The 24,367-nt window shown below is 49.9% G+C and overlaps 1 protein-coding gene across 5 annotated transcripts in view; it reads left to right on the forward strand.

Annotated features, from left to right (window-relative positions):
- The window catches only part of TRAPPC9 (trafficking protein particle complex 9), a 169,490-nt gene that overhangs the window by 9,126 nt on the left and 135,997 nt on the right, over nt 1–24,367 (forward strand). For 2 of the 5 annotated variants that reach the window (XM_006753258.2, XM_006753259.2), the window contains exons 1-5: nt 1,470–1,488; nt 3,508–4,101; nt 10,408–10,553; nt 12,919–13,047; nt 20,036–20,062. In XM_006753258.2, the coding sequence (XP_006753321.1) occupies nt 1,472–1,488; nt 3,508–4,101; nt 10,408–10,553; nt 12,919–13,047; nt 20,036–20,062 (913 nt within the window). In that variant the 5' untranslated portion in view covers nt 1,470–1,471. Of the gene's footprint in view, nt 1–1,469; nt 1,489–3,507; nt 4,102–6,400; nt 6,452–10,407; nt 10,554–12,918; nt 13,048–20,035; nt 20,063–24,367 lie in introns of those variants that run through there. The other 3 variants (XM_015561498.1, XM_006753260.2, XM_015561508.1) reach the window with 3 other exon arrangements.

Below are 24,367 nucleotides of genomic sequence, written 5' to 3' on the forward strand. Positions count from 1 at the left end.
GGGGGGTCCCTGTGCGTGTGGAAGTGTGGGCACCCTGTGCGTGTGGAAGTGTGGGGGGACCCTGTGCGTGTGGAAGTGTGGGCACCCCGGTTTCCCCACTGGGAGGGGCGTCGCAGGCTCCCTCCTGCGCGATGTGGGCCAGGGGCCTTCCTGCTGGGCGCCCAGGGGCTGCGCCACAGGTCATGGCCCGGCTCACACTGCGGAGCCTGCCGGCCGCTCGGGTCCATAAGCCGAGGCCAGGCCCCTGACAGCCTGCAGGTCCAGCTACCGTCAGGCCCTGCAGCGCCCGCGGGCAGGTGCCAGCCTAGGTCTGTGTGCCCGCGGGCAGGTGCCAGGAAGCCCCAGGCGAGGTCTGCGTGCCCTCAGGGCAGGTGCTGGCGCCCTGACACTGCGGCCTCTGGGAGCCCCTGGCGAGGTCTGGTTTGTCTTGTTTGTGTTCCTCAAATTGTGTGGCAGATTCAGCATCTAGGGCAGCGGTTCTCAACCTGTGGGTCGCGACCCCTTTGGCGGTCGAACGACCCTTTCACAGGGGTCGCCTAAGACCATCCTGCGTATCAGATATTTACATGACGATTCACAACAGTAGCAACATGACAGTTATGAAGTAGCAACGAAAATAACGTTATGGTTGGGTCACCACATGAGGAACTGTATTTAAAGGGCCAGAAGGTTTAGAACCGCTGGTATAGAGGGAAGAGTGGTGTCAAGAAAGATAGTTTTCAGCCCTAACCGGTGTGGCTCAGTGGATAGAGCGTCGGCCTGTGGACTCAAGGGTCCCAGGTTCAATTCTGGTCAAGAGCATGCACCTTGGTTGTGGGCACATCCCCATTAGGGGTGTGCAGGAGGCAGCTGGTCGATGTTTCTAACTCTTTATCCCTCTCCCTTCCTCTCTGTAAAAAATCAATAAAACATAAAAAAAGAGAGAGAATCTATTCTTAAAAAAAAAAAAAAAGGTAGTTTTCAGGTAACAGCTTTCCTGAGAGAGTGTTCACGTGCCATAAAATCCACCCACATAAAGGGAACACGTTTCAGTGTCGTCACTGTCGGGCACCACGATTATCCCAGAACATCTCATCACTCAGGAGGAAGTCCCCTATCATGGGCCTTCATGCCTTCCCTCCGCTGCCCAGCAGCCGCGGGGTTACCTCCTGTCTATGGATTTGCATTTTTGGGACATCCTATATAATAAAAGCATAGTATGCAGACTTCGTGCACAGGGCCTCTAGTTTCATATAAATGGAATCATAGGATATGCGGCCTCTCGTGATTGGCTTCTTTCACAGTATTTTCAAGGGTCATATGTTGCAGGTGTATGTGTACTTTGTTTCTTTTTATCGCTGAGTAATATTGTGTGGACAGACTTTTCTTTTAAAAAAAAATATTTTATTGATTTTTTTTTACAGAGAGGAAGGGAGAGGGATAGAGAGTTAGAAACATCGACCAGCTGCCTCCTACACACCTCCTACTGGGGATGTGCCCACAACCAAGGTACGTGCCCTTGACCGGAATCGAACCTGGGACCTTTCAGTCCTCAGGCCGACGCTCTATCCACTGAGCCACACCAGTCAGGGCCAGACTGTTTCCTTTATCAGCTGATGGATGTTCTTGCAGTTTCCATTTTTTGGCTTTTATGAATAATCCTGCTACAAACATTTGTGAGCTAGTTTTTGTGTGGATATAGGTTTTTCAAATCTCTTTGGTATGTACCTAGGAGTAGAATTGCTTGTTATATGGTAACTATTTAACTTTTTGAGGGACTACAAAGGTGAAGAATATATATATAATCTATCTATCTATATATGTATATATAATCTATATATCTATATCTATATCTATATCTATATGTAGATATATATGTTTTTATTGATTTCAGAGAGATGAAGGGAAGGGGAGAGGGAGGTAGAAACATCAATGATGATAGAGAATCATTGATCGGCTGCCTCCTGCACGCCCCCTACTGGGCATGTGCCTTGACTGGGAATTGAACTATGACCTCCTGGCTCATAGGTCAATGTTCAACCACTGAGCCCCACTGGCTGGGTGAGAAATATATTTTTAGTTTTATTATTTCTTTATAATCCTCACCTGATATTTTTTCCATTGCTTTTTAGAGAGAGTGGAAGGGAGAGGGAGAGACACCGATGTGAGAGAGACACATGGATTGGTTGCCTTGCGCGATGCCCCCGACCAGGGCCGGGAGCCTGCAGCTGAAGTATGTGCCCTTCACATGAATTGAACCCAGGACCCTTTAGTCCGCAGGCCTGTGCTCTATCCACTGAGCAAAACCGGCAGCAGGCGCAGCAAGGCCAGGATGAGCGGCAGTGGAGCTGCACCCGGCCCTGCCTGGGGCTCCTCCCTGGCCACCTGCCACCTCGGAACTGCTACATCCCTCGGCGGTCCCAAATTGTGAGAGGGCGCAGGTCAGGCTGAGAGACCTCATTTCATCTCAGTATCTTTTTAAAAAATTAGCATTTTAATTTGGAGATATGGTATGGATTTCTATGCTTCTGTAAGAAATAACAGTGAGAGAGCCTACAGACCCTGTGCCCAGTTCCCCCCGGTGGTGCCAGCCGGCCACACTCTGGTCCAATATCAAAACCAGAGCGTCCACTCACTAGCCCTCTGAGGCTTGTGTGATTATCCTCATTTTTATTCATCATTTAAGTGGGGTTTAGAGACGCAGACAGGCCTGCCCCCTGGTCACCCGCATGGTTGCTGTAGAGTCAGGAGTTGACCGTGGTCTTCATATTTCCTGGCATTTCCCTTTCCATTGTGATGGTCTCTGGGAGGGGGCGGTATTCAGTTCATTTGGTCATTCATTCATTCGCTCATTCATTCAACAAACACTTTCTCTCTCCCTCTCTGGGCCAGATACTTTCCTATGGGGAATCTAATTTAATTCTTCAGCAGTGCTGCTAATCATGTACTCTCGTTTCCTTTCGATATCCGACAGTATTGGCTCAGACAGGTTACGAAAGCTCTCCCAGGGTACCACCATTTATAACGGAGGGATGGTAAATGTGTAGGACCCCTCTTTTTCTGTCAGGCAGTGTGCTGGGTATGTCACCTAGCAACCTTCCCGAGCCCAGATAGCGTCTCATAAGGCACGTTTTCCTACCTCCATGATTTTGCAGCTTAGGGGCTTAGGCGGCCTGGGTTCAAGTCCAGACCTTTGGGCCCCACTGTGCTTCTCACTGTCTTCGCATTCGTTCCTTCCTCCCTTCAGCAGACGTGCCTGAGCACTGACGGCACCAGTGCCCGGCCGGGCGGGAGCAGGAAATGAGGGGCAGCCCCTTTTCTGCAGGAGCTCGGGGCCCAGTCCAGGAGTGGGGGGACTGTGGTGGGAGCTGTGGCAGTCATCTGCAGAACTCGGGGGACACGCTGTATTCCATGGCTTTGCGTGGGGTGTTCCCTGCCTCCCAGGGGGTCAGCGTCAGTCCCCATCCCTAAGCAGCCCTCACAACCAACCGCGTGCGCCTCAAAGTCTCCTTCCGTGTCTTTGGGCAGGGACTGCGCCATGAGCGTCCCGGACTACATGCAGTGCGCCGAGGACCACCAGACGCTCCTCGTGGTGGTGCAGCCTGTGGGGGTCGTCTCGGAGGAGAACTTCTTCCGGATCTACAAGAGGATCTGCTCCGTGAGCCAGATCAGCGTGCGGGACTCCCAGCGCGTGCTGTACATCCGCTACCGGCACCACTACCCGCCCGAGAACAACGAGTGGGGCGACTTCCAGACCCACCGCAAGGTCGTGGGCCTCGTCACCATCACCGACTGCTGCTCGGCCAAGGACTGGCCGCAGACCTTCGAGAAGTTCCACATGCAGAAGGAGATCTACGGCTCCACCCTCTACGACTCCAGGCTCTTCGTCTTCGGGCTGCAGGGGGAGATCGCCGAGCAGCCGCGCACCGACGTGGCCTTCTACCCCAGCTACGAGGATTGCCCGGGCGTGGAGAAGAGGATCGAGGACTTCATCGAGTCGCTGTTCATTGTGCTCGAGTCCAAGCGTCTGGACAGGGCCACCGACAAGTCCGGGGACAAGGTGCCCCTGCTCTGTGTCCCCTTCGAGAAGAAGGACTTTGTCGGCCTGGATACGGACAGTAGGTAAGTTCACCTGGAGGCCCGGGGTCCCGGCTGCGAACTTGGGGGGCTTCCTGACACCCAGAAGGGACCCGGGTGGAACTTCATGGCAGAAAAGGGTAGAAAGGTGCAGTCCATTCGTGTTTAGCCTTTTCAAAACGGGACAGCCTTTGCCTCAGGGAAATCCTCTTAGGGTTAGTGTGCACACTGACTCCCCCTTTTCAGCCGCGTCCCCTAGTGGGACCCCACGGAGCTGCTGTCCAGTACAGCGGCCAGAGCCCCTGTGGCTCTTGAGCACCAGGGAGGAGGCTAGTCTGAGCCGAGATGTGCTGTAAGAAAAATGCACATCAGCTTTGGAGACTTAGAACAGAAAATAATAATGTAAAATACCTCATTAATGTTTTAATATTGACTACATGTCAGATTTATAATACTTTACATATATTAGGTTAAATAAAATAAGTTATTAAATCAGTTTCAATAATTTACTTTTGCTTTTGCTTTTTTGAATGTGGCAACTAGAAAAGTTTACTCATGTGGCGCACATTGTATGCCTGTTGGACAGCGCTGCCCTAGAGCCCAGATGAAACTTACTTCTTCAGGGTCATCCGTGGTTATAGAAGAGAGGCCGAGTCCGGAGAGGTGGCAGAACCAGGTGCCCTCTGAGCTGGAAGTGGACCCGTGTCTCCCGGTGCCCAGACCGGGTATCGTGCATGGGTCAACCCCACTTTGCCACTTGGTAGCCACAGTGCCAGACCCAGGATCTCAGGGACACCCCCAGGGACTTCCCGGAGGGCTCCTTACTCAGATGGGACTGTGTTTCCAGTGTCTGCAGAACAGGGAGTGTGGCTGGGGCAGGTCGGTCCTCACGCTTTCCCTGCGGTTAAGTCGACAGCTTCACTCTGCACTGGAATTGCAGATGAGCTCTTCTGGGCCCTTCCCCTCTCTTCCTCTCTCCTCTCTCCTCTCTCCCTCTCTCCCTCTCTCCCTCTTCCCTCTTCCCTGTCTCCCTCTTCCCTTTTCCCTCTTCCCTGTCTCCCTCTCTCCCTCTTCCCGCTTCCCTGTCTCCCTCTTCCCTGTGTCCGTGGTCAGACAGGGCGGCATCTGTCCAGCAGAGGACTAGATGCAAGTCAGGGCTACCACTGCTTGCTAAGACGTGGCCCCTTTGCTAGGGGAGCTGGGGAGCCATGTGGCCTGGGCTTCCTGCCTTGGGCACTCTGCGTCTTTCCTCCCTCCAATGTAGACTTCAGACGATGGTCTCGCAGGTGAGGAGTCACTGACATGTGCACACAGGCTAAGGCCTGCTGCAAGTTGACGCTCAGTGTGTTTTTTGAAAGGACCCTAAGGTCCAACACTGCCTTTCTGGTGGTTGCTAAGTTGGCAGAGAAAATGTCACAGAATTGAGAAAAAAATGGCCCAGGCCAGCTCTGCCAGTGAGAAGCGCAGATCAGCCCATCACGGCTGTGTATGGTGCCTTGCAGGGTCTGGAGTAATTTTTACTTCCTCCCCGGACACGTTATAAGGTTTTAGGGAAGGACAAGGCATGCCGTACCCATGACACATGCTGGATGGCAGGGGCCCTGTGATCATGTGCCAGCGCTCCCGTCCCACTCCTTGGAGCTGAGGGGCTGGTTTAGGAGCCTGGGCAGCTGTCGAGGGCAGAGCTGCTGAGCCTCCTGGGCTGTCAGATGGCTCATCCCTTATGGAATGGGGCTGCATAGTGCACAGGGCTCCCTGTCCTCCCCATGTCACCACAGCCTGCGGGTGGCAGGGACTGGCTTCTCCCCACTGCACAGGCCGCTGGGTGACTTTTGCTTATCAACTTCTAGGCTTCGAGGCTGCAGACACACGGCCCATCCTATTCTAACCGCTCTCCAAACACTCAGCGTCATTTGAACTCCAGTGGGATACCAGTGACCCCCAATCAGACCCATCCCCTCTAGTCACTGGTAACCTGCTGTGGCCTCCACGGCTCCATAGTCATTCACCTTTACCACAGTGCTTTGGGGCAGGATTGATACAAAGCGTAGAGGGGAGATGAGATAGGATTTTGTAGCCCAAACGGAAATGTCCAGGAGTAGGTCCCGCTTGGGTTTGGCGAACTGACCCCCTGATGGGCTTCCTGGCAGATGCCGTTAACTTCAGGCCCAGGCCCCCGGGAGCCCAGGAGTGGGTGGGTCTTACTTAGAACTCGCGTGTGTCCCCAGCCTCCTTGGCGCCCGCTGTAAATTCAAATTCCTGGACATGGAGAGTCGTAGCTGCCAAAGTTATTTTTGTTCTTGTGTGTTTCTAATTTTTGCTTGTTCCTCTTTCCTTTCTTTTCCTTTTCCTTTCTCTCATACCGCCCTGTGAGTATGTTGTTGGGTCTGAAAAGGTAGGCTGGGAACATTCTGCTTGGAAAGTAGCTAGATTTCCATCCGTGCTGCCTCCTCCTCGCCTCCATCGCTTTCAGAACAGAACCTTGCTGCTGCCTTGACCCGTGTAGCATCCTGGTCATCCTTTTATTTTCTAAAATTTTATTAGCTGCTTTAGCATGTAACCCGCCGGTGTGTGGTCTCTGTTGAAATACTTGCTTTGGGGACCTTGTTGTTCTTACTTAGTATTTGTAACCAACGAGCCTGTATTAATTTTTTCATTCATACGAGGAAGGGAGATGCTGTTTCCGGTGGCCGCGAGGGCTCTCTCCTGGGCGGCTTTAACCTAGAAGGCCGAGCGCCTTGCTTGATTCTGGCTTTTAACTGAGCGCATTTGGCACGTGGCTCTTGGCTGCGGCTGTGTGCATGGCGGGGTTTCGTGGCCACGGTCACCAGCAAAGGGACGCCGTTGGAGGAAGCGGCCCCCGGAGTTTCTCTTGCTTTCCCCTTGAGCATGCCAGGACTTCGCTTCGCCTTAGCAACCTACGAAGGGGCGGAGGCTCCTTGAAAATCAACACCAGTCTTCTGCCCCTTTCCGAGGGTGACTTTTCCAAGTGTCAGGAAGGTACGGCTGCTCATATGCAGCCAGCTCACGGTCCTTGTGGACACCAGGACCTTTCATTGACCCTGGTGCCCACTCGCCAGCCAATAAGCGGGCAGAGCCAGACACGCGTTTCACCTTCCGTGGTTGTACGGCCCTTACCTGCAGCAGCCTTTACCTTGAACCCTGTGTTGGCCGGAAGTGGCTGTTTCTGTGTGTGCTGAGGCTGATGTGTGTCACTGAGGGACATGTCCCGAAGGGACCATCTCTGGTGACCTAGGACTCATCCCACCCCGTGGGGAAAGGTTTTGCCACCACCATGGCCAGGAGGCCTGGCTCTTTAATGCTTTGGTCCAAGTGTGAGCACTTTCACCTCAATTGAGACAGGCTGCCTTCCTGCAAGATTTGGTCACATTCTGGGGCGGGGAGAACAAAACACAAATAAGTGTAGCAGGTTCCAGAACTTGAAGCTGTGCGGCTTGGAAAATGTGTGGTGGGGATCCCGTGAGGGCTGGTCATGCCCCGGACCGCAGGGCCTTTGTGGTCACTCACCCGCTCCCAGGGGATCGGTGCGAGAGTGGCCTTGCTGGGTTCCTCCTTTCTCTCCAGCTGCCCCATGCAGGTATGCCACAAGCCGAGGTCACTCCCAGACGTCAGGCCCCTCTCCTGCACCACCTCAGGAGACTTAACGTGCTTTCCCTAAGTGACTGGGCGGGGGAGACCTCCCTCTCAGAGGGCAGTGGCTCCCACGCTGTGAGCGAGCCTGCAGTGTCCTGTGCTGGGAAGAGGCAATAATTTACTTTTTTTTGAAGCGTTCAAGTAGAATGCTTTAAAGCAGATTTTACTCTATCAGGTTAGGAGTAAATTCCATGAAAAAATCAAGTCTAATTCAAAATCTCCTGTGGGTCAGTATAACGGTAGTACTGGTAAACTCAGCCACGTGTTACAAGTGGAGAATCATGTCACTGTTGGGGGAAGAGAACTTGGTTTTGGACACAGTTCTTTTCCTGATTAGAGCAGGAGAGCACAGCAGGTGAGGGAGCCCCACCCTGCCCTCGTGTGGGCGGGCAAAGCTTTGCGCCGGGCAGAGGGATCCACTTTCTCAGGGGGACAGGGCGCTGCGCCTGAAGTTGGGTGCCGTTTGTATGATTCTCCGTTATTTCGCATCAGGTGAAGAGAGGCGTTCCTCTGCAGCGCATCACGTGGATCTCAGAGTGAGATGCTGAACAGGTGCTCAGTGAGCCTTTTCCCTGACAGCTCCAGTGGCGTGTGCACATTTGTGAGAATACTTGACTTTGGGGCCTGGGCTGTGATTAAAAAAAAATGTTTTTATTGATTTTAGTTAGAGAGGAAGGGAGAGAGATAGAAACATTGGTGAGAGAGAAGCATCAACATTGGTCAGCGGCCTCCTGAAGGCCCCCCACGGGGGATCAAGCCTGCAACCTGGGCTCGTGCCCTCATCGGGCATCGAATCAGTGACCTCTTGATGCGTGGGATGACACTCAACCAGTTGAGCCCACACTGGCCAGGCTGGCCTGTGATTTCGCTCTTTCTTATCCTTTCCTTCATCTCTCTTTCTCCTCTTCCCAAATGCCCTCCTAGAGGTCATGGTCTCGATGGAAGGGATGGACAGACACCCAGAGAGTAACTAGGCCGACCTGTTATGGAGGGCAGCCCAGCTGAGAGCTAGAGGGATTTCCGGGGAAGCTTTCCTGGTGGGAGAGGGCTCTGCATTGACTTTTCAAGATAAAGTCGAAGTGAGCCAGGTGAAGGGGCTGGGAGGGGGCTCAGGTGGCAGAGAAGGCTGCCAGCAGGGGTGACCTTGGGGAGCGGTAGTCCCGCCGCTGCTGTCTGGAGGAAGGAGTGGGGTGCGCAGGAGCGGCTGCGCGTACCTTTGCGACCCATCCATTCATTTGATTTTGAGTGTCCGGGGGAAGAAGGGTGGATACACAATATTAAGCAAAACATGCTTGCCTTTTTGGAGCTTACAGATACCAGAAGTTGATTCAGCACAGAGTGTTCTAGGAACACAGCAGGGACTCCTAGCCCAGCGTGCAGAAGCTGGAGGCAGGGAAGGCTCACGTGAGAAACTGACAGTCACACTGAGACCTAAGGAGAGTGGGCAGTAGCGAGGTGAAAGGGTCAGGTCACAGGGGACCCCGGTACTGCAGTGTGGCTGTGGGGTGTGGGGAAGTAGTGAGAGGGGCTGGACCTGAACTGGAGAACCTTTGAAGGTTTTGAAGTGCTTTGGGAAGGTTATGCTGAGCGTGTGTGTGTGTGTGTGTGTGTGTGTGTGTGGTCAGTACAGGGGGTTAGACGAACATAGAAGGCTCTTGAGGTGACCCGTGGCGGGGAGAGATGACATGTCCTGCTGGGATGGCAGAGGCGAATGGATGTAGCACTTTCCTGTGGGGAGGGCTTGTGAGCGGGGACATCGGAGGGACGGGAAGGAGACTGGTGAGTCCCCTTCTATCCCTCTCTGCCTTATGTGATGGTCTGAGTATTTGGAACAGAAAAGCTAAATTCCAGGGTAGCCAAAGAAAAAGAGTTTGTGGAGCTCATTAGAGTTAGATCTGATAGGATGTAACTTCGTATTGAGACCTGCCAGTAACATTTGTTTAGCTGGACACCTCCCATCTTCTGGATTTCCATCCAGGTTTTTACTCTTGATCCTATTGCTTTCCATGGTCAGGGAAGAGTTACTATAGCTGTGACTTTTCTTAAAAAAAATCATATCTTCTAAGAAATTTAATAGTCAAGAGATTATTTAAAAATGATGAAGGAAGCTTTTGGTGTAGTTTCTTTGGTTTCTGAGTTGACATGGAATTCAAAGGCTTTGCATTATTTAATGGCACATCCTTGCCAACATTTAAAGAGCTGTCAGCGCCCAGGCCCCGCCCGTGCAAAGCATTACTAACGCTCACTCTGAAATCGTGAAGATCCAGGTCTTGTTTGCAGAAGCCAAATGCTTGGCATGTAATAGGCAGCCTCACTCTCTTTATAAAATAATAATACGTTTGTAGTTAAGGAAGTGGAAGTTAATCGTGTTTTTAAAAAGCTGCAACATACTTTTTTGTGCTAATGTTGTGATCAGAACATCTGAAAAGAAAACTCCTGCGCTCATATTGCCCAGATGAAACACACGGTGGGAGTTGTTTCTCCCCGTGACACTGAAAAAATAACTTAGACGCCAGGACCGCTCCAGCTCGCATACTGGCAATGATGGCTGCTGGCTGTCCTGGTAGAGCCTCCAGTTGCCTTTGTAGCTTTTTTTTTTTTTGTCGTGAGAGAGCTGCGTAGCTGCTTAGCCAGTGTGCCGGGGGGGCAGAAGTCGGGCCTTCGCAGTGATGTGTTTCCACACGTTTTATCTTTCAGACATTACAAGAAGAGGTGCCAGGGGCGCATGCGGAAGCACGTGGGGGACCTGTGCCTGCAGGCGGGCATGCTGCAGGACTCCCTGGTGCACTACCACATGGCCGTGGAGCTGCTCCGCGCCGTGAACGACTTCTTGTGGCTCGGCGGTAAGGCGATGTGACGAAGCTGTCAGATATGTGATTATGGCAGCTGTTACCTGAAATGAGAGAACAGAAAAAATGGGCCTAAACACAAGGGATGGGCAGGAGAAGCAGGCAGCCTGCTGGGGGCAGTGGGCAGTGGCCTGGCAGCGTCCCGGCCTCACCTCTGGCACTCCCCACCCAGGTGGTGCCCTTCTTTTACAAAGTCCTGATTCCCTGGTCCTCTTGTTTTTAATTTTAGCATCTCGCCCTCTGCTTAGAATGCCATCCCCCCACCACTCATTCTTCAACACCTCGTCCATACGTTAGCAGGTGGATGGATAAGTACAGTGCAGTATATCCAGATGGTGGAGTAGACGTAGAAATGAATGAAATGCTGCCCAGCCGGGTGGCTCAGTGGGTGAGCTTTGTCCCGTGCACCAAGAGGTCAGGGTTCAATTCCCAGTCAGGGCACATGCCCAGGTTGTGGGCTTAATCCTCAGTGTGCGATGTGCAGGAGGTAGCTGATCAATGACTCTCTGTCATCATTGATGTTTTTTTCTCTCTTTCCTTTCCTCTCTGAAATCAATAAAAATATGTTAAAAAAGAAAAAGAAAAAGGAGTTGCCACATAAATACTTAAATCCTTTTGTGGTTTTATTTTTGAATACAGTAAATATCTCCAGCTGTAGCCTACACACACACACACACACTCACACACACACACACACACACAGCGCTCTGTGAAACTCAGTATTTTCTTAGCATGTCAGAATTTTAAGACCAAAAAATTTGGGAACTGCTATGCTAATGAATGAGATGAGCACAACTGTTGCACAACTTACAGGGCACGTGGCCTTGCCTGAGATTCTTAGGCCATAACTGCCAGTGGCAGCAGAAGGAAATGTACTCCAGGTGAATGTGGCCGCCCTTGAGGAGGAGGCACGCCTGTAGGTGTTTGCTCCAAGTGGAACGGATGCATTTGGGGTGTCTGAAGTGGAAAGACATTCTGGTCCTGCTTTGGTGGCATTACTTTTAAAAGACATTCTTCACAAAAATCAGGCCAAACCGAACTGCTCGCTCCTCCGAAAGTTTTGTAATTGAGTCTGGTTCACCCTCCACGTGTTTTCTTTGCTGAGCTCCCTTCTTTTACTCGTTGGCCTGTTCTCTCTGGGTGAGCTGTAAACGTTCCTAATTGATTAGACAAAGGAGAGCCCTCCCCTCCTCCTCCCCAGCCAGGAGCCCCCAGCTCCTCCCCCAGGGCCAGAGGGCAGCCCAGCGCTCCTCCCCCTGGCACCTCCCGCCTCACCGCCTCACCCAGTTCACCCAGGAGCCGGCCTGTCTCTGCTCCCCTTCCTGCCCACCCTGCCCCACCTCCACCCCTCGAGGCTCCCAACCCAAACAGCTCAACGCGTCCCTTTAATACATAGTTTTAAAAACAAATAAAAGTAGCCCGGAAAAAAAAAAGACATTCTTATTGATTTCAGCGAGAAAGAGAGAGGGAGAGAGAGAGAGAAACATCAGTGATGAGAGAGAATCGTTGATTGGCTGCCTCCTGCTTGCCCCCTTCTGAGGATCAAGCCCGCAACCCGAATATGTGCTCTTGACTGGAATCAAACCTGGTACCCTTCAGTTCACAGGTCAACGCTCTATCCACTGAGCCAAACCAGCGAGGGCTAATGGCATTACTTTTAAATATTGTCAGTGCAGGGCACTTCCCGCACATCACAGTGTCAGAATCTGGCACAGCACCTGCCACCCAGTAAGCTCTAAACCACGGGTGGGGAACGTCCGGCCTACAGGCTGTATAAGGCCTGAGAAATCATTTGGTCTGGCCCTGCCAATACATTACAGGTGAGTTAATTAAATGTTGACCAAATATAGCAGTTTAATTTTTTAAAAATGTCCAAATCAGTTTTTATTGACTATTTCTATAGCAGGCTAATTTTTTTTAAATTTTTTATTACAAAGGGTATTACATATGTGTATAGCAGGCTAATTTTTAAGTTGGTAATTTTGTATGGCCCGCGAATAATGTTATAAATACCCAAATGGCCCTTGGCAGAAAAAGGTTCCCCACCCCTGCTACACTGTTGGTTAAATGAATGGCTGGCTGGCTGAGGGGCTGGCCCATTTCACTTGCGGATGCAGTCCCTCCGTGGAGCCTTGAGCATCGTGGGAGTTTTCTGGGGTGCCAGCCTTGACGTGGCACCTGGAAGATGACCGGTGGCATGCTCCTGTGTATCGCAGAACCAGTGACCGTGGGCGTGATCTTTGTTGTGAAGAAAATGGGCATTTCCATGTAAAGTGTCCTGGGCCTTTGTAGGCTCTGCGATTTGAGCTGGGAATGGGCCACTGACTTACTGATGGTCCTGTTTATTTTTTATGCCCAGCTGCCCTGGAAGGGCTGTGTTCGGCTTCTGTCATCTATCACTACCCTGGTGGGACCGGTGGCAAGAATGGAGCTCGCAGGTGCCAGGGGGGCTCACTTCCTGCCGAGGCAGCCAACAGACACCGACCAGGTGAGCGCGCTCTTTCCTCGTCTGGGCTCAGTCGCTGTCCTGAACGGGCAGGGTCATTGTTTCCGTCTGCCTCTGAGTCAAGCCTGACAGTGTTTCAGTCAGGTGTAGTGTCTGTGCGGTCAGAATCCTTGCACACGAGATGTTTCCTTCTGATCTTATTGAATATTTATCCATCTCGAGTCTTGCGGATCATATGAATGGATTGCAGTGATTGGCGGATTTCTGGGACACTTGCCTAAATTTCAGGGTCCACCGACCCTGAAGTTCTGTGTCTGGGGATCTTTATAATTGCTGTGCATTTGGTGAAGCTCACCTCAGAGGTCCATTTTAATGGCTAATTCAGGGCCTGGGGACTGTTTCTTATTCTCCCGGGTGATGACATTTCTCTTAGTGAGTTACATGTGATTGGCTTATGCTTCTTAGCCCTGATGCAGCGTAAACAATCTTGGTAGGGGAGACCTGTGCTTGTTGAATGAACTTAACCCCCCGACCCTCACTGAAGGAACTTGCCTGTGACGGCTCAGGAGGTGTAGGTCACATGGCATAGGTTACAAAGATAATAACGATGATTGCAGAGATCAGGCTAGACACAAAACTACAGGCATCTTTTGTTCTGTGAGATTTTTAGCATATTTATTCCCAAAGAGAAAGTCCGCAGTAGTTCATTTGTATGGGATGGAAAGGCCTTGAATTCCCTTTCCCCCTGTAACCCATCCCCATTCTTAGCAAAGAGGGCGGGACCACCATTGTGTATCAGCCACCGGAGCTGCAGCCCTAGCCTGGGTGCCCTCTCTGCAGAACAGCTAGCGTGACTCTAATGGTTTTTGAAGATACTTCACCCTTCGGTGGAGCTGTTCCTGACGATTTGAGAGGAGAGAGAAGTGCCGACAGCGGATAAGGGAAGAGTGAGGTGGAGAATCCTTCCTCTGCTCCTCCCTCTCCTGTGCTTGCCACCAGTATTTACCCCCCGTTGTGCTAACTCCCATCTCTGGTGCGAGATGACAGCATTTCAGGTCTATGTCTTCTCCAGGCAGCTGCCAGCGCTGTGAGCTCCCACATAGCCAGACAGGCGGACGCCTGCTTCATTTTCTCCTTGGGAGGCAGGCCTCTGTCTCCTCTGGGGGTGCCGAGGCTGGAGGGTGGCCCCTGTGACCTGAAGTCAGGTGTGGAGAGGGAGACGGTGTTGCTGATGCGACTAGTGAGGCTCCAGGGCTTTTTACGGCAGTGCTGCGTCCCCGCTTGCTGAACGGAGGCAGAAACAGTTTTCAGCTTTTTTGAAAACCTGCTCTGTCTGCAGAAGAGAAGTGTCTTTATGTAGTTTTGCCAAAAAAACCCTCACGAACCTTGGGCACTTTTCAGTGTTGAAGGCGGTCTCTGGGGAAGTGCCCCTGAGGCTCCGTGAGAGCCGGGGGAGCCGTGTGAGCCGCATGGAGGCCGGAAACTGCGGCCCTGCCTTCCAGCAACCAGGCTCCAGGCCCGTGAGCAGGCTCGATCACAGGACACACATTGCTTGATCTTGCAAATTAATTTCACAATGATCAGCGTGCGCTGGCAACCTCCTCTTACATCAGGGATTTAGGGCGCCAGCTGTCTGAGATGAGGCCCAGACAAACCGACTATTTAACATTCTGCCTTGAAGTTCTATCTCAGGGTCCTTTCCACAGCCCAGCAGCAGAAATGCAGATGGAGCATGCTGTGCCATCTCTCTGCCTCAATGATCTTGTCTGTGAACTGGGGAAGAGAGTGATAGTCCCTACCTCCCAGGGCTCTGGGAAGGTTGAGTGAGACACACATAGAAATGCCCGCACCTGGTCCATGCCGGCAGGTCTTGTTGTCAGTGCTGTTGCTGTTGGCAATATGAATTCATGAATAGTGTTAAATTTCCAGGCTGCATGGCTCTCAAGCAGATTTCCTCTAAGAAAAGGAAATCCGCCCTCAGCCCCACTTAAAGTTGAGTTATCTTATTTTCAAAAGAATTCTGTAGTCTCTACCTATTTTTGCTTTAATTCTTTTTTTTTTTGTTTTACTTAAAAAAAAAAGAGATGTTTTTATTCATTTCAGAGAGGAAGGGAGAGAGAGATAGAAACATCAATGATGAGAGAGAATCACTGATTGGCTGCCTCCTGCACACCCCCTACTGGGGATTGAGGCCCCAACTCTGGCCTGTGCCCTGACCAGGAATTGAACTATGACCTCCTGGTTCATAGGTCGACTCTCAATGGCTGGGCTGTTTTACAGTTTTTTGTTTTTTTTTCTTTCTTGCGACAAAATGTTTTACAGTTTTTAAAGACTTTCCTTGGTGACAGAAGATGTGACTCTGGGTGCAATAACACAGTGCAATATACAGATCTTGTAACATAGAAACCCACATCTGAAACCTATATGATCCTATTAACCAATGTCACCCCAATAAACCTAATAAAAAAGGGAAAAATATATAAAGACTTTCCTAGTAATTAAAGGTTAGAGGCCACAAATCCCCCCCCCCCCGATTTATATATGAACCCACAAGTCTATAATTAATGGACACAACTTGGTTTATTAAAAAAAAAAATTAACAGGACAACTGTAATCCATCCAAAAGGAAGGAAATGGCTATTGACAAGTAACTGTTTCTCCTTAATGGTCATTTCTACTTTTTTGTCCTTAATTTATGGACAGTAATCATCATCATAATGGTCAAATAGCTATAAACTTCCCCAGCACCTTCCTTGGCCCTGTCCTGACTGCTCTCTGTACGTTTTACCTCCCAGCAGGCGTTGGAGGGCAGGTATCATATCTCCACTGGCAGGTGAGGGATTGAGGTGTAAAGAGATGAGGTAATTTGACCCAAATCATGCAGCGGGCGAGGGGCCGACTCAGGACCTGAACCCTGGTTGGTATGATGGACCAGGAGGCTTTCTTACCTGTCCCCCCATCAGCCTCCCAGGGACCGGTTGTCTGAGCTTCCGTGAGTTCATGAACGACAGGTGTTAGTGGTCTCAGCCTGCAGAGGCCCCGAAGGGGAGACAGCCGCGAGGATGGATGTAAGACAGAATGGCAGAGACTAAGATTGCACATTTATTTCCACAAATGTTTTATTCTCAGCTAGTGACCAACGTCAGTGTTTCAAACTGTAACTGCATGAGCACTGAAAACAACATTAAAATGATTATAGTGCAGAAAAGAAGTGGATTTTGAAAATCTAACCATTGCTAATGACTTACTACTTGTTTTTCCCCCCGCTCAAACTCATTCATTTTTTTATAATCCTCACCTGAGGATATGTTTATTGATTTTTAGAGAGATAGGAAGGGGGAGAGGGAGAGAGAGAGAGAGAGAGAGAGACATCGATTGGTTGCCTCCCTTGTTGCCCCCACTGGGAATTGAATTGCAACCAAGGTATGAGCTCTGACCAGGAATCAAACCCGCAGCCTTTTGGTGTTTGGGATTACGCTCTAACCAACTGAGCCACCCGGCCAGGGCTCAGTTCCATTATTTATTTATTTTTTTAGTGCAGTAAGAAGGTTTGATTAAATCTGTGTCATTCCAGTAATGTAGGGACTGGCTAACTTGCCTTAAGCTGAATAATTTAAAGATTATTTGTAAGAAGGTATATTTTGACAACTCAGAATTCATATGGCCATGTAATCATCCACTAAAACCTTTACATGACCATAGCCATTAATTTAGAAACATTGATATTCAGGGAATAAGCTTATCTCCTTTGCAGTTGAAAAAAATTTTGATTTGTTTCTGTACCTTTAATTGGTTAAAAAAAATTGAAAGTCACCTGTCACTTTGGCTACAGAGCGGGAATGAAAGGGGAGCCCATGCTGTTTTCCTTTTTAAGTAAACGTTTTCACATTAAAAAAAAAAAATATCTTTATTGACTTCAGAGAGGAAGAGAGAGGGAAAGAGAGATAGAAACATCAATGATGAGAATCACTGATTGGCTGCCTTGTACTGGGGATCGAGCCCACAACCTGGGTCTGCCTCCTGCACATCCCCTAATGGGGATCAAGCCCGCAATCCAGGCATGTGGCCCCCGGCTGGAATCGAACCTGGGACCCTTCAGTCTGCAGGCTGATGCTCTATCCACAGAGCCAAACTAGCTAGGGCCAGTTTCACATTTTTTTTTTTTTTACAAAATTTCACAAAATTGTCTGCTTCCTAGTCACCAGCCCTTTGGAAAGTATTTTGCTAGACACTTGGACTCCCTACTCCTGGAAAAATGCAGCCGCGGCTCTTTGCGCAGAGTTACACAGCGCTGTGGGCTCTGGTGGAGTGCAGGATGTAAGGATAGGGGCAGCTGCGCTTCTGACTGCTGGAGGGACAGGCTCCCTGGTCTCAGGCCCCTAATCTGTACTATCGCTTCCCTGAGCCTGTCTTTTGTTAGTACTCGGTCGTGTTGAAGATTATAGATCAAGTGCCCAATAGCATGTTCTTCTCCGCAGCAGAATTAAGCAGGTGCTAAGCTAAGCACTGGCTCTGAACACCCTGTTTTTATTTTTTTTAAATAAGTATATTTTTATTGATTTCAGAGAGGGAGGGAGAGGGAGAGAGAGAGAGAAACATCAATGATGAGAGAGAATCATTGATCAGCTACCTCCTGCTCACTCTACACTGGGGATCGAGCCTGCAACCTGGGCATGAAGCTCTACCCACTGAGCGAAACCCGCTAGGTCTGAACATCCTGTTTTTAAAAACCTTCCCCATCATTTCCCTTCTCCTGCAACCTGGGAGACCGCTTTTGGCCATAGGTGGTGCTGTTGCACCTTTTAAAGCCTTAGCTTCTGCGTTTGTCAAAGAAGACTTCACCATGTCCCCTTTACTTGATTTCTGTGTTTACTGCTTCAGAATAGCTCAGGGTCTGGATACCTGGAGCAATTGTTCTAGTTATAGCTTATTTTTATTCTGCCACCTCAGCGCGAAGTTTTAGACAGCTGTGAACAATGGCCATATTGGGTCTTTCTTCCAAAATTAGAAACCGTGATGTCAGAGAGGAGATAGAAACGGTCTCAGGAGCACCTCTCAGAAGAAAGCCCGGTCCGAGTCGGTGGACGCTGGGCCCACTGTGCGGGTGAATGAGGGAGGTGATTTGTACCTGGGCAGCCTGGTTGATTGACTTGGGTTTGAACACACGACACTGTGAGCCATTCAAATGAGGCAGTTCTTTTTTAATACGTTTTTTAAAAACTTCATTTCAGAGGGAGGAAGGGAGAAGGAGAGAGGGATAGAAAAATCAATGATGAGAGAGAATCATGGATCAGCTGCTTTCTGCACACCCCCTACTGGGGATTGAGCCTGCAACCCGGGCCTGTGCCCTGACTGGGAATCAAACCATGACCTCCTGGTTCACAGGTTGATGCTCAACCCCTGAGCCACGCCAGGGGGTAAATGAGGCAGTTCTCTCTGAGTCTTCTCCCCATCTGTGGACCAGGGGTGCTCCTACCTGCTTTGTAGAACTGTGAGATTCAGAGAGAAATGATGTGAAGTGTTTAGCCCTGTGGTTATCTCATAAAAGAGGAATAAGCTCAAGCTATTATTTTGTATGGAGTCATCATTTTATAGTCTTTGTCAACAACGAAGGAATTAAATAGGAAAAGATGATTTTATGAACAAAGATCCAATTAAGAAATGAATGAAATACTTGGGAGGGTCCATAGTTCCTGCTCTCACAGTGTAGCAGCCGCAGAGATATGACAGTCACAAATACAGAATTATTTGTTAATTAGAGTATGGTGGGAGACAAGGGGGCCCAATAATGGCATTCCTACTTTATCCACCAGCCATTTGAAAGGTGAGACAAAAGAGTAGGTGGTTGGGGATAGATGTGACTTTTGTTACTGATGAAGCCACCTTACCCATGAACGTTAGGGGTACAGGAAAATGGGAATCTTGATACTGTGCCCCGGCACTAGACAGGTTCCCCAGCGTCCGGCAGAGGCCTTCTGGCGAGAGGACCTGCCCTGTCACACTCAGGCTTGGAGGCGCCCGCACTGGGCCTTCCTGAGGGTGGGTACCCATGGTGGTGGTCACACTCTGTCTGGGCGCACGGCTGTGCCACAGAAGGCACCTGTCTTTACTGTATTACAGCCCGGGCGTCGGGACGGCAGGGCTCTCTAGTCTGTGTGTGGAAATGGAGATTGCAGTGCAGCAACTAGCTCTCCCCGAGGACCGTGCCCTGGGCCTTGCTCTGCATAGACACTTGAATACACACGCAGTTTCAGTAGGAACATGCTATTGGGACATAGCTTTTTCAGTCCTGTGAGTGTGGTTACAAATGATCCTGGCTGATGGCAAGCATGGTTCTTAGGGCGTGTTCTGTCATCATGGGAAGCCATGTTCCACAGGAAGGCGGATGGAGTTCATGGACACTGGACAATTGACCAGGTGATCAGGGCTTTCAAAGCTGCTTCCAAAAAGAGAATTAACTATTTTGTATTTTAAACTAACTGCAAAGTTACTGTCTAAAAGTAGGAAATCCTTAGTTTGAAGCGTGCAGTACCTCTGTGTGTGAATTTGTGTGTGTGTGTCAGTGTGTGAGTGTGTATGAGAGTGAGAGTGTGAGTGTGTGAGAGTGTGAGTGTGAGAGTGTGAGTGTGAGTATGAGTGTGTGTGTAAGATTTCAGGTAGCGTATGGTAAGTTCCATATAGCCTCTTGGTACCACCGCCCCCATTTGCACAAATGAATCCATATTCCTTTGTCCTTTGGCTTATTTGTGGAAGTAACAAATTCTCATACTTGTTGGAGAATAACTGGGGTGTATGAGCTTAGGCAGTGGGGATAAAAGAGATGAGGCGGCACCCCACAATCCGTGCAGAAGTCATGGAAAAACTTCTAAAGCTAACAGGCACTGAACTTGTAAATCAGAATTGCTTTTCTGATCTGAGAGAAGCACCTCGGGTTTTGAAGGCTGTGCGAATTGTGAAAGAAGATGTAGTCGTTACCTTTGAAAGCAGTTTGTCTTCCCAATAAAACGCCATGCTCTGTTCTCTCTTCCAGGCGCACAGGAAGTTCTCATTGACCCAGGTACTCCGTCTCTGTGCTTCGTTTCTTTTGGTTGTGTTTGCCTTTCTCTAAGCGCTTGTTTCTCGGTGGGTGAATGAACGGTTACAATGTCTGCAGGGCGATCTGTGGGGCATTCTGATTTAAGCCGCTTTAAATCAGAACTGTGCAACCCTGATTGTTGCTTGGTCCCCCTTGATGGGCCCGACTGCTCTATGCTGTCTGTGGAGGAGCTCCCGCCCCGCTAGCATGGCTGCGTGGATGGCCCGCACGTGTGCCTGCCAGGCGCTTTGAATGCACGGGCATGCCTGTCCAGTTGATTCACCGAAACGACTGTGCTCTGACTGTGGTCCACGCTCCTCGCAACATGCATTTGTGTTTCCTGTGTGTGCTCTTAGCACCGAAAGAAATGGTGCTTTTTTTTTTTTTCCAGAGCCCGGTTTGCCTTTTCCCTCTTCACTCCTCCTGTGATTAACCTCTTTATTGCAGTGCCTAATTATTCATAATGAGCTCTGTTGTTTTCTGGCTTAATCCGAAACAATGACAAAAGGTAAATAATAAAAACCTGAGACCCTGCCTGCCTTTGAGGTTAGAATCAGACAGTCATGCTTACACACACTTTGTGGCCCAGACATCGATCCCATCTCATCGTGTCTCTTGATTCTGACATGAAATCGCTTCAGGTTTGCAGATCATTTTGTTTTAACACCGTGTCGGCTCCTTTCCTGAGGCTCATGTTCCGTGATCACCTCTTGCTCAGGCTGTCGATCGTGTAGAGGAAGAAAAACATGCTTTGCTTTCAGGAGACCTGAGTTGCTGGTGAAAGAACCATTCGAAAGGTCCAGAACAGGCGGCATGGCCCGGTGGTGGGTGGGGGAGTGACTGCTGTGGGTACAGGCTTCTTGTCGGGGTGATGAAAACGTCCTCAGGTTGATGGTGGGGATGGATGTGCAGCTCCGAGCGTAGTAAAAACCACCGGATGGTACACTTTAAATGTGTGAATTGTATTAAAGCTGCTTTTTTAAAAAAAGGCACCCACACAGTACCTTCACACAGTAAATGCAAATTGCTCTCTAACTATACCTGTTTTTCAGAGCCTTTTTGTAGCTTTCCATCAATGTTCTAACTTTAGAATTCCATTTAAGAATCTCACTGTGTCTGGTGTAGTCCGTGTCCTTCAGTCTACTGATAGGGTGTATCGTATTAATTGATCTTGGCCTCTTAACCCAACTTGACGTTCTTGAGATGAATACCACTTGGTCATGTTGCACAATCCTCGTTGCTGGATTTAGTTTGCTAGTGTTTTGTTGAGGACTTTTCCAGTGCATTTAAGGTTATTGGGATTGGTTTTGTAACCATGACGAGGCCTATCCTGGAGAATGCTCCGTGCCCGAGGACAGTGTGTGCCCTGCTGTTGCTGGGAGGTGAGGGGGGCACTGTTGGTGTTTGCTGGCTCTACTCATTTTTCTGGGTCAAGAATTTAGTTTCATTTTGTACTTTCCCTGTCCCAGCTCTGAAACCAGACAGTTGTCTAAGATGTTCTAGTTCATTTTCTTGGAGGATGATATTTAGAAACTTAAATCTTGGCATTAAAATGCTTATTTAAAAAAGTGTTTTTTTAAAAATTTATTTTAGAGAGAGAGGAAGGGGAGGGATAGAATCATTGATGTTTCTCACTGGCTGCCTTCTGCATGCAACCCAGGTATGTGCCCTGACCGGGAATCAAACCTGGGACCTGTGGGTTCCTGGCTCGATGCTCAACCACTGAGCACACCGGCTGGGCTGAAATGCTTCTTGCACTGAGGGGCGTCGCTTCTAGGCCCTGTGAGAAGGTCACACTGTTGTCTCCAGTTCCAGCCGCCAGGCCCAGGGTTTTTCCAGTCTTCCTGTTTTATCTAAACCGCTTCCTTCTTCAACAGTGAGACATCTGGCTCCTGAGATGATCAATATAGTTGCTAGATTCCTCAGTCTTACCATACACAGAAAGTAGCTTCAGATTGCTAATTGGTATCACTGTAAAAACAAACATCGAAGTAGAAGTCAGGGTTGTCTGTGGTGCTTTTGTCTCTATACTTACGGTAAATATACAAGGCCCTGCATTCGAAGTTGCTTGGATTTGTTCCTTAATCCTCCCTGTGGGTGTCATTATGTTATTTATTTGAAATACAGTTAATGGTTCCTGTTTGTATCCCAGCATAGGGTTCCCTATCTTTATTGATTGATACTTTTAAAAATATATATATTTCTTTATTGATTTCAGAAAGGAAGGGAGAGGGAGAGAGAGATAGAAACATCAATGATGAGAGAGAATCATTGATCAGCTGCCTCCTGCACGCCCCCTATTGGGGATCGAGCCCACAACCTGGGCATGTGCCCTTGGCTGGAATCGAACCTGAGACTCTTCAGTCCCCAGGCCGACGCTCTATCCACTGAGCCAAACTGGCTAGGGCTGATTGATACTTTTTACTACATAGACGTAAACAGAGTTCCAAAAGTCGAAACTACATAAGAGGTCTACCCAGAGAAGTGTCATTCTTGTTATCTCTCCCACCGTATCCCCACTCCACTTGGACGTGATTCATCTTTTTAAAAAAAATTGTTTTTATTGATTTGAGAGAGAGGAAGGGAAAGGGAGAGATAGAATCATCAATGGTGAGAGAGAATCACCGGTTGGCTGCCTCCTGCACACACCCACTGGGGATCCAACCTGCAACCTGGGCATGCGCCCTGACCGGGAATCAAACCTTGACCTCCTGGCTCATAGGTCGATGCTCAATCCCTGAGCCACACCGGCCAGGCTGTAGGTGATTCCTCTTGATCGTGTGCTGTTGGGATGAGATGAGGTACCACATGAGGAATGAAGCACCCCCTCCTTCTGACCCCCATGATCTTCCCTTTCCTTTCTCCAAAGGAAAACAGCAAAATTCAACAATAGAAATTGTTCAGGCTAATGAGATAGATCGAGGGGACCTGCCGTTTATTCAGTGTTACTGTGGCAGGACACATGTGTTAGACATGTGAACCCCAGAGCTCGAGCCCGTGTCCGCTGAGGGCCAGCAGGAAGACTCCGCTCCTGGACCTGCCTCCTCACCTGCAGGCAGGGGCATGCTGGGAGCTCCTCTTGTGGGGGTTGTGAGCGTGGACACCTCCCCTCGCTCTGGCTCCTGGGAAGGCCAAGTGCCTGGCTGTGCTGTGATGGCGTGCAGTCGCCTGTAATGCAGAGCCTCCGTCTGCAGGCGCCCAGCCCCGTGCAGTGGCCCCGCTGATTTGGGTCTGTTCTGTAGAACAGTGGTCACCACCCTTTCGGGCCTCACGGACCACCAGTGTCCGCGGATCACTGGCTGGCGACCGCTGCTTTAGGAAGTATATCTGTTCAACATCTTTTCAAGCACGCTTTCTTTTATTATTTATAGTTCTGCTCTCTCATCTCTTGCTGTGATTTTCACAAAATCTGCGGGAAGCAGAATCCCCAGCCACCTGCCTCTTCCCGGTTCTCCGTGTGGCTCTTTCTTCCCTGACTGGAGGGGGATTTGACACAGGACATTTTCTTTCTGTCTCTTGGAATCTCTCTGTCCGTCTATCCATTTATCTGTCCACTCATTCTTGTGTCTTGTTCCACACATCATGCGAGGCAGCGTACAGAACACTAACCATGCAGGTGAGAAGGCGGAACCAGGAGGAGAGCAGGGAGGAGGGGCTCGCAGGGGCGTGGCGGGCAGTGTGAGGGGCTGTGAGCGATATGACCCACAGCACACGTGAGCCGGGCCTCCCCCTGGACCTGAAGAAGACAGGGCTTGTGGGAGATGCTTGTCTGTGAGATAAACACGTGGCTCCAGAGAATGGATGTTTGAGTGCTCCAGGAACTCAAAGACTCTCTCCCTTGGTCCCCTGGCAGTGTGTGTGTGTCGATGGTTACGTTCTGTAGAGGACCCTCCCCCCACCATGCGAGTGTGAGGCTCAGGGATTAGGGGGTTCCGCTTGTTCACAGAGGTTGGCTAAACACAGAGCGTGGCAGCCACAGGAAGGTCTGGTGTTTGTAAGTTACATTCTTTTCTGAGTGCTGGACAGTTGGAAATGCTTTCAAACAGTGTATCTCTGTCTCAGGACACAGTGGCCGCGGCTATCGGAGCTTAAGGCCGGGAGGTAACGCGTGCTGGCCGCATGGTGTTCAAGTCCACCTCGCTAGTTAGTGTAGGCGTGCTGCTTCTACAGAATGCATTTCAGGCTCTTTGAGAAAAATTTCAACAGGGAGGAAAACGTATTGTGAGCTAATTAACATTTAATACGATGCTTGGGTGGTGAGACTATTCTAGGGAGCATATGAGCTAT

Source organism: Myotis davidii, unplaced genomic scaffold (assembly GCF_000327345.1).
Source record: "Myotis davidii unplaced genomic scaffold, ASM32734v1 scaffold30, whole genome shotgun sequence".
In the NCBI taxonomy this organism is placed as follows: domain Eukaryota; kingdom Metazoa; phylum Chordata; class Mammalia; order Chiroptera; family Vespertilionidae; genus Myotis; species Myotis davidii.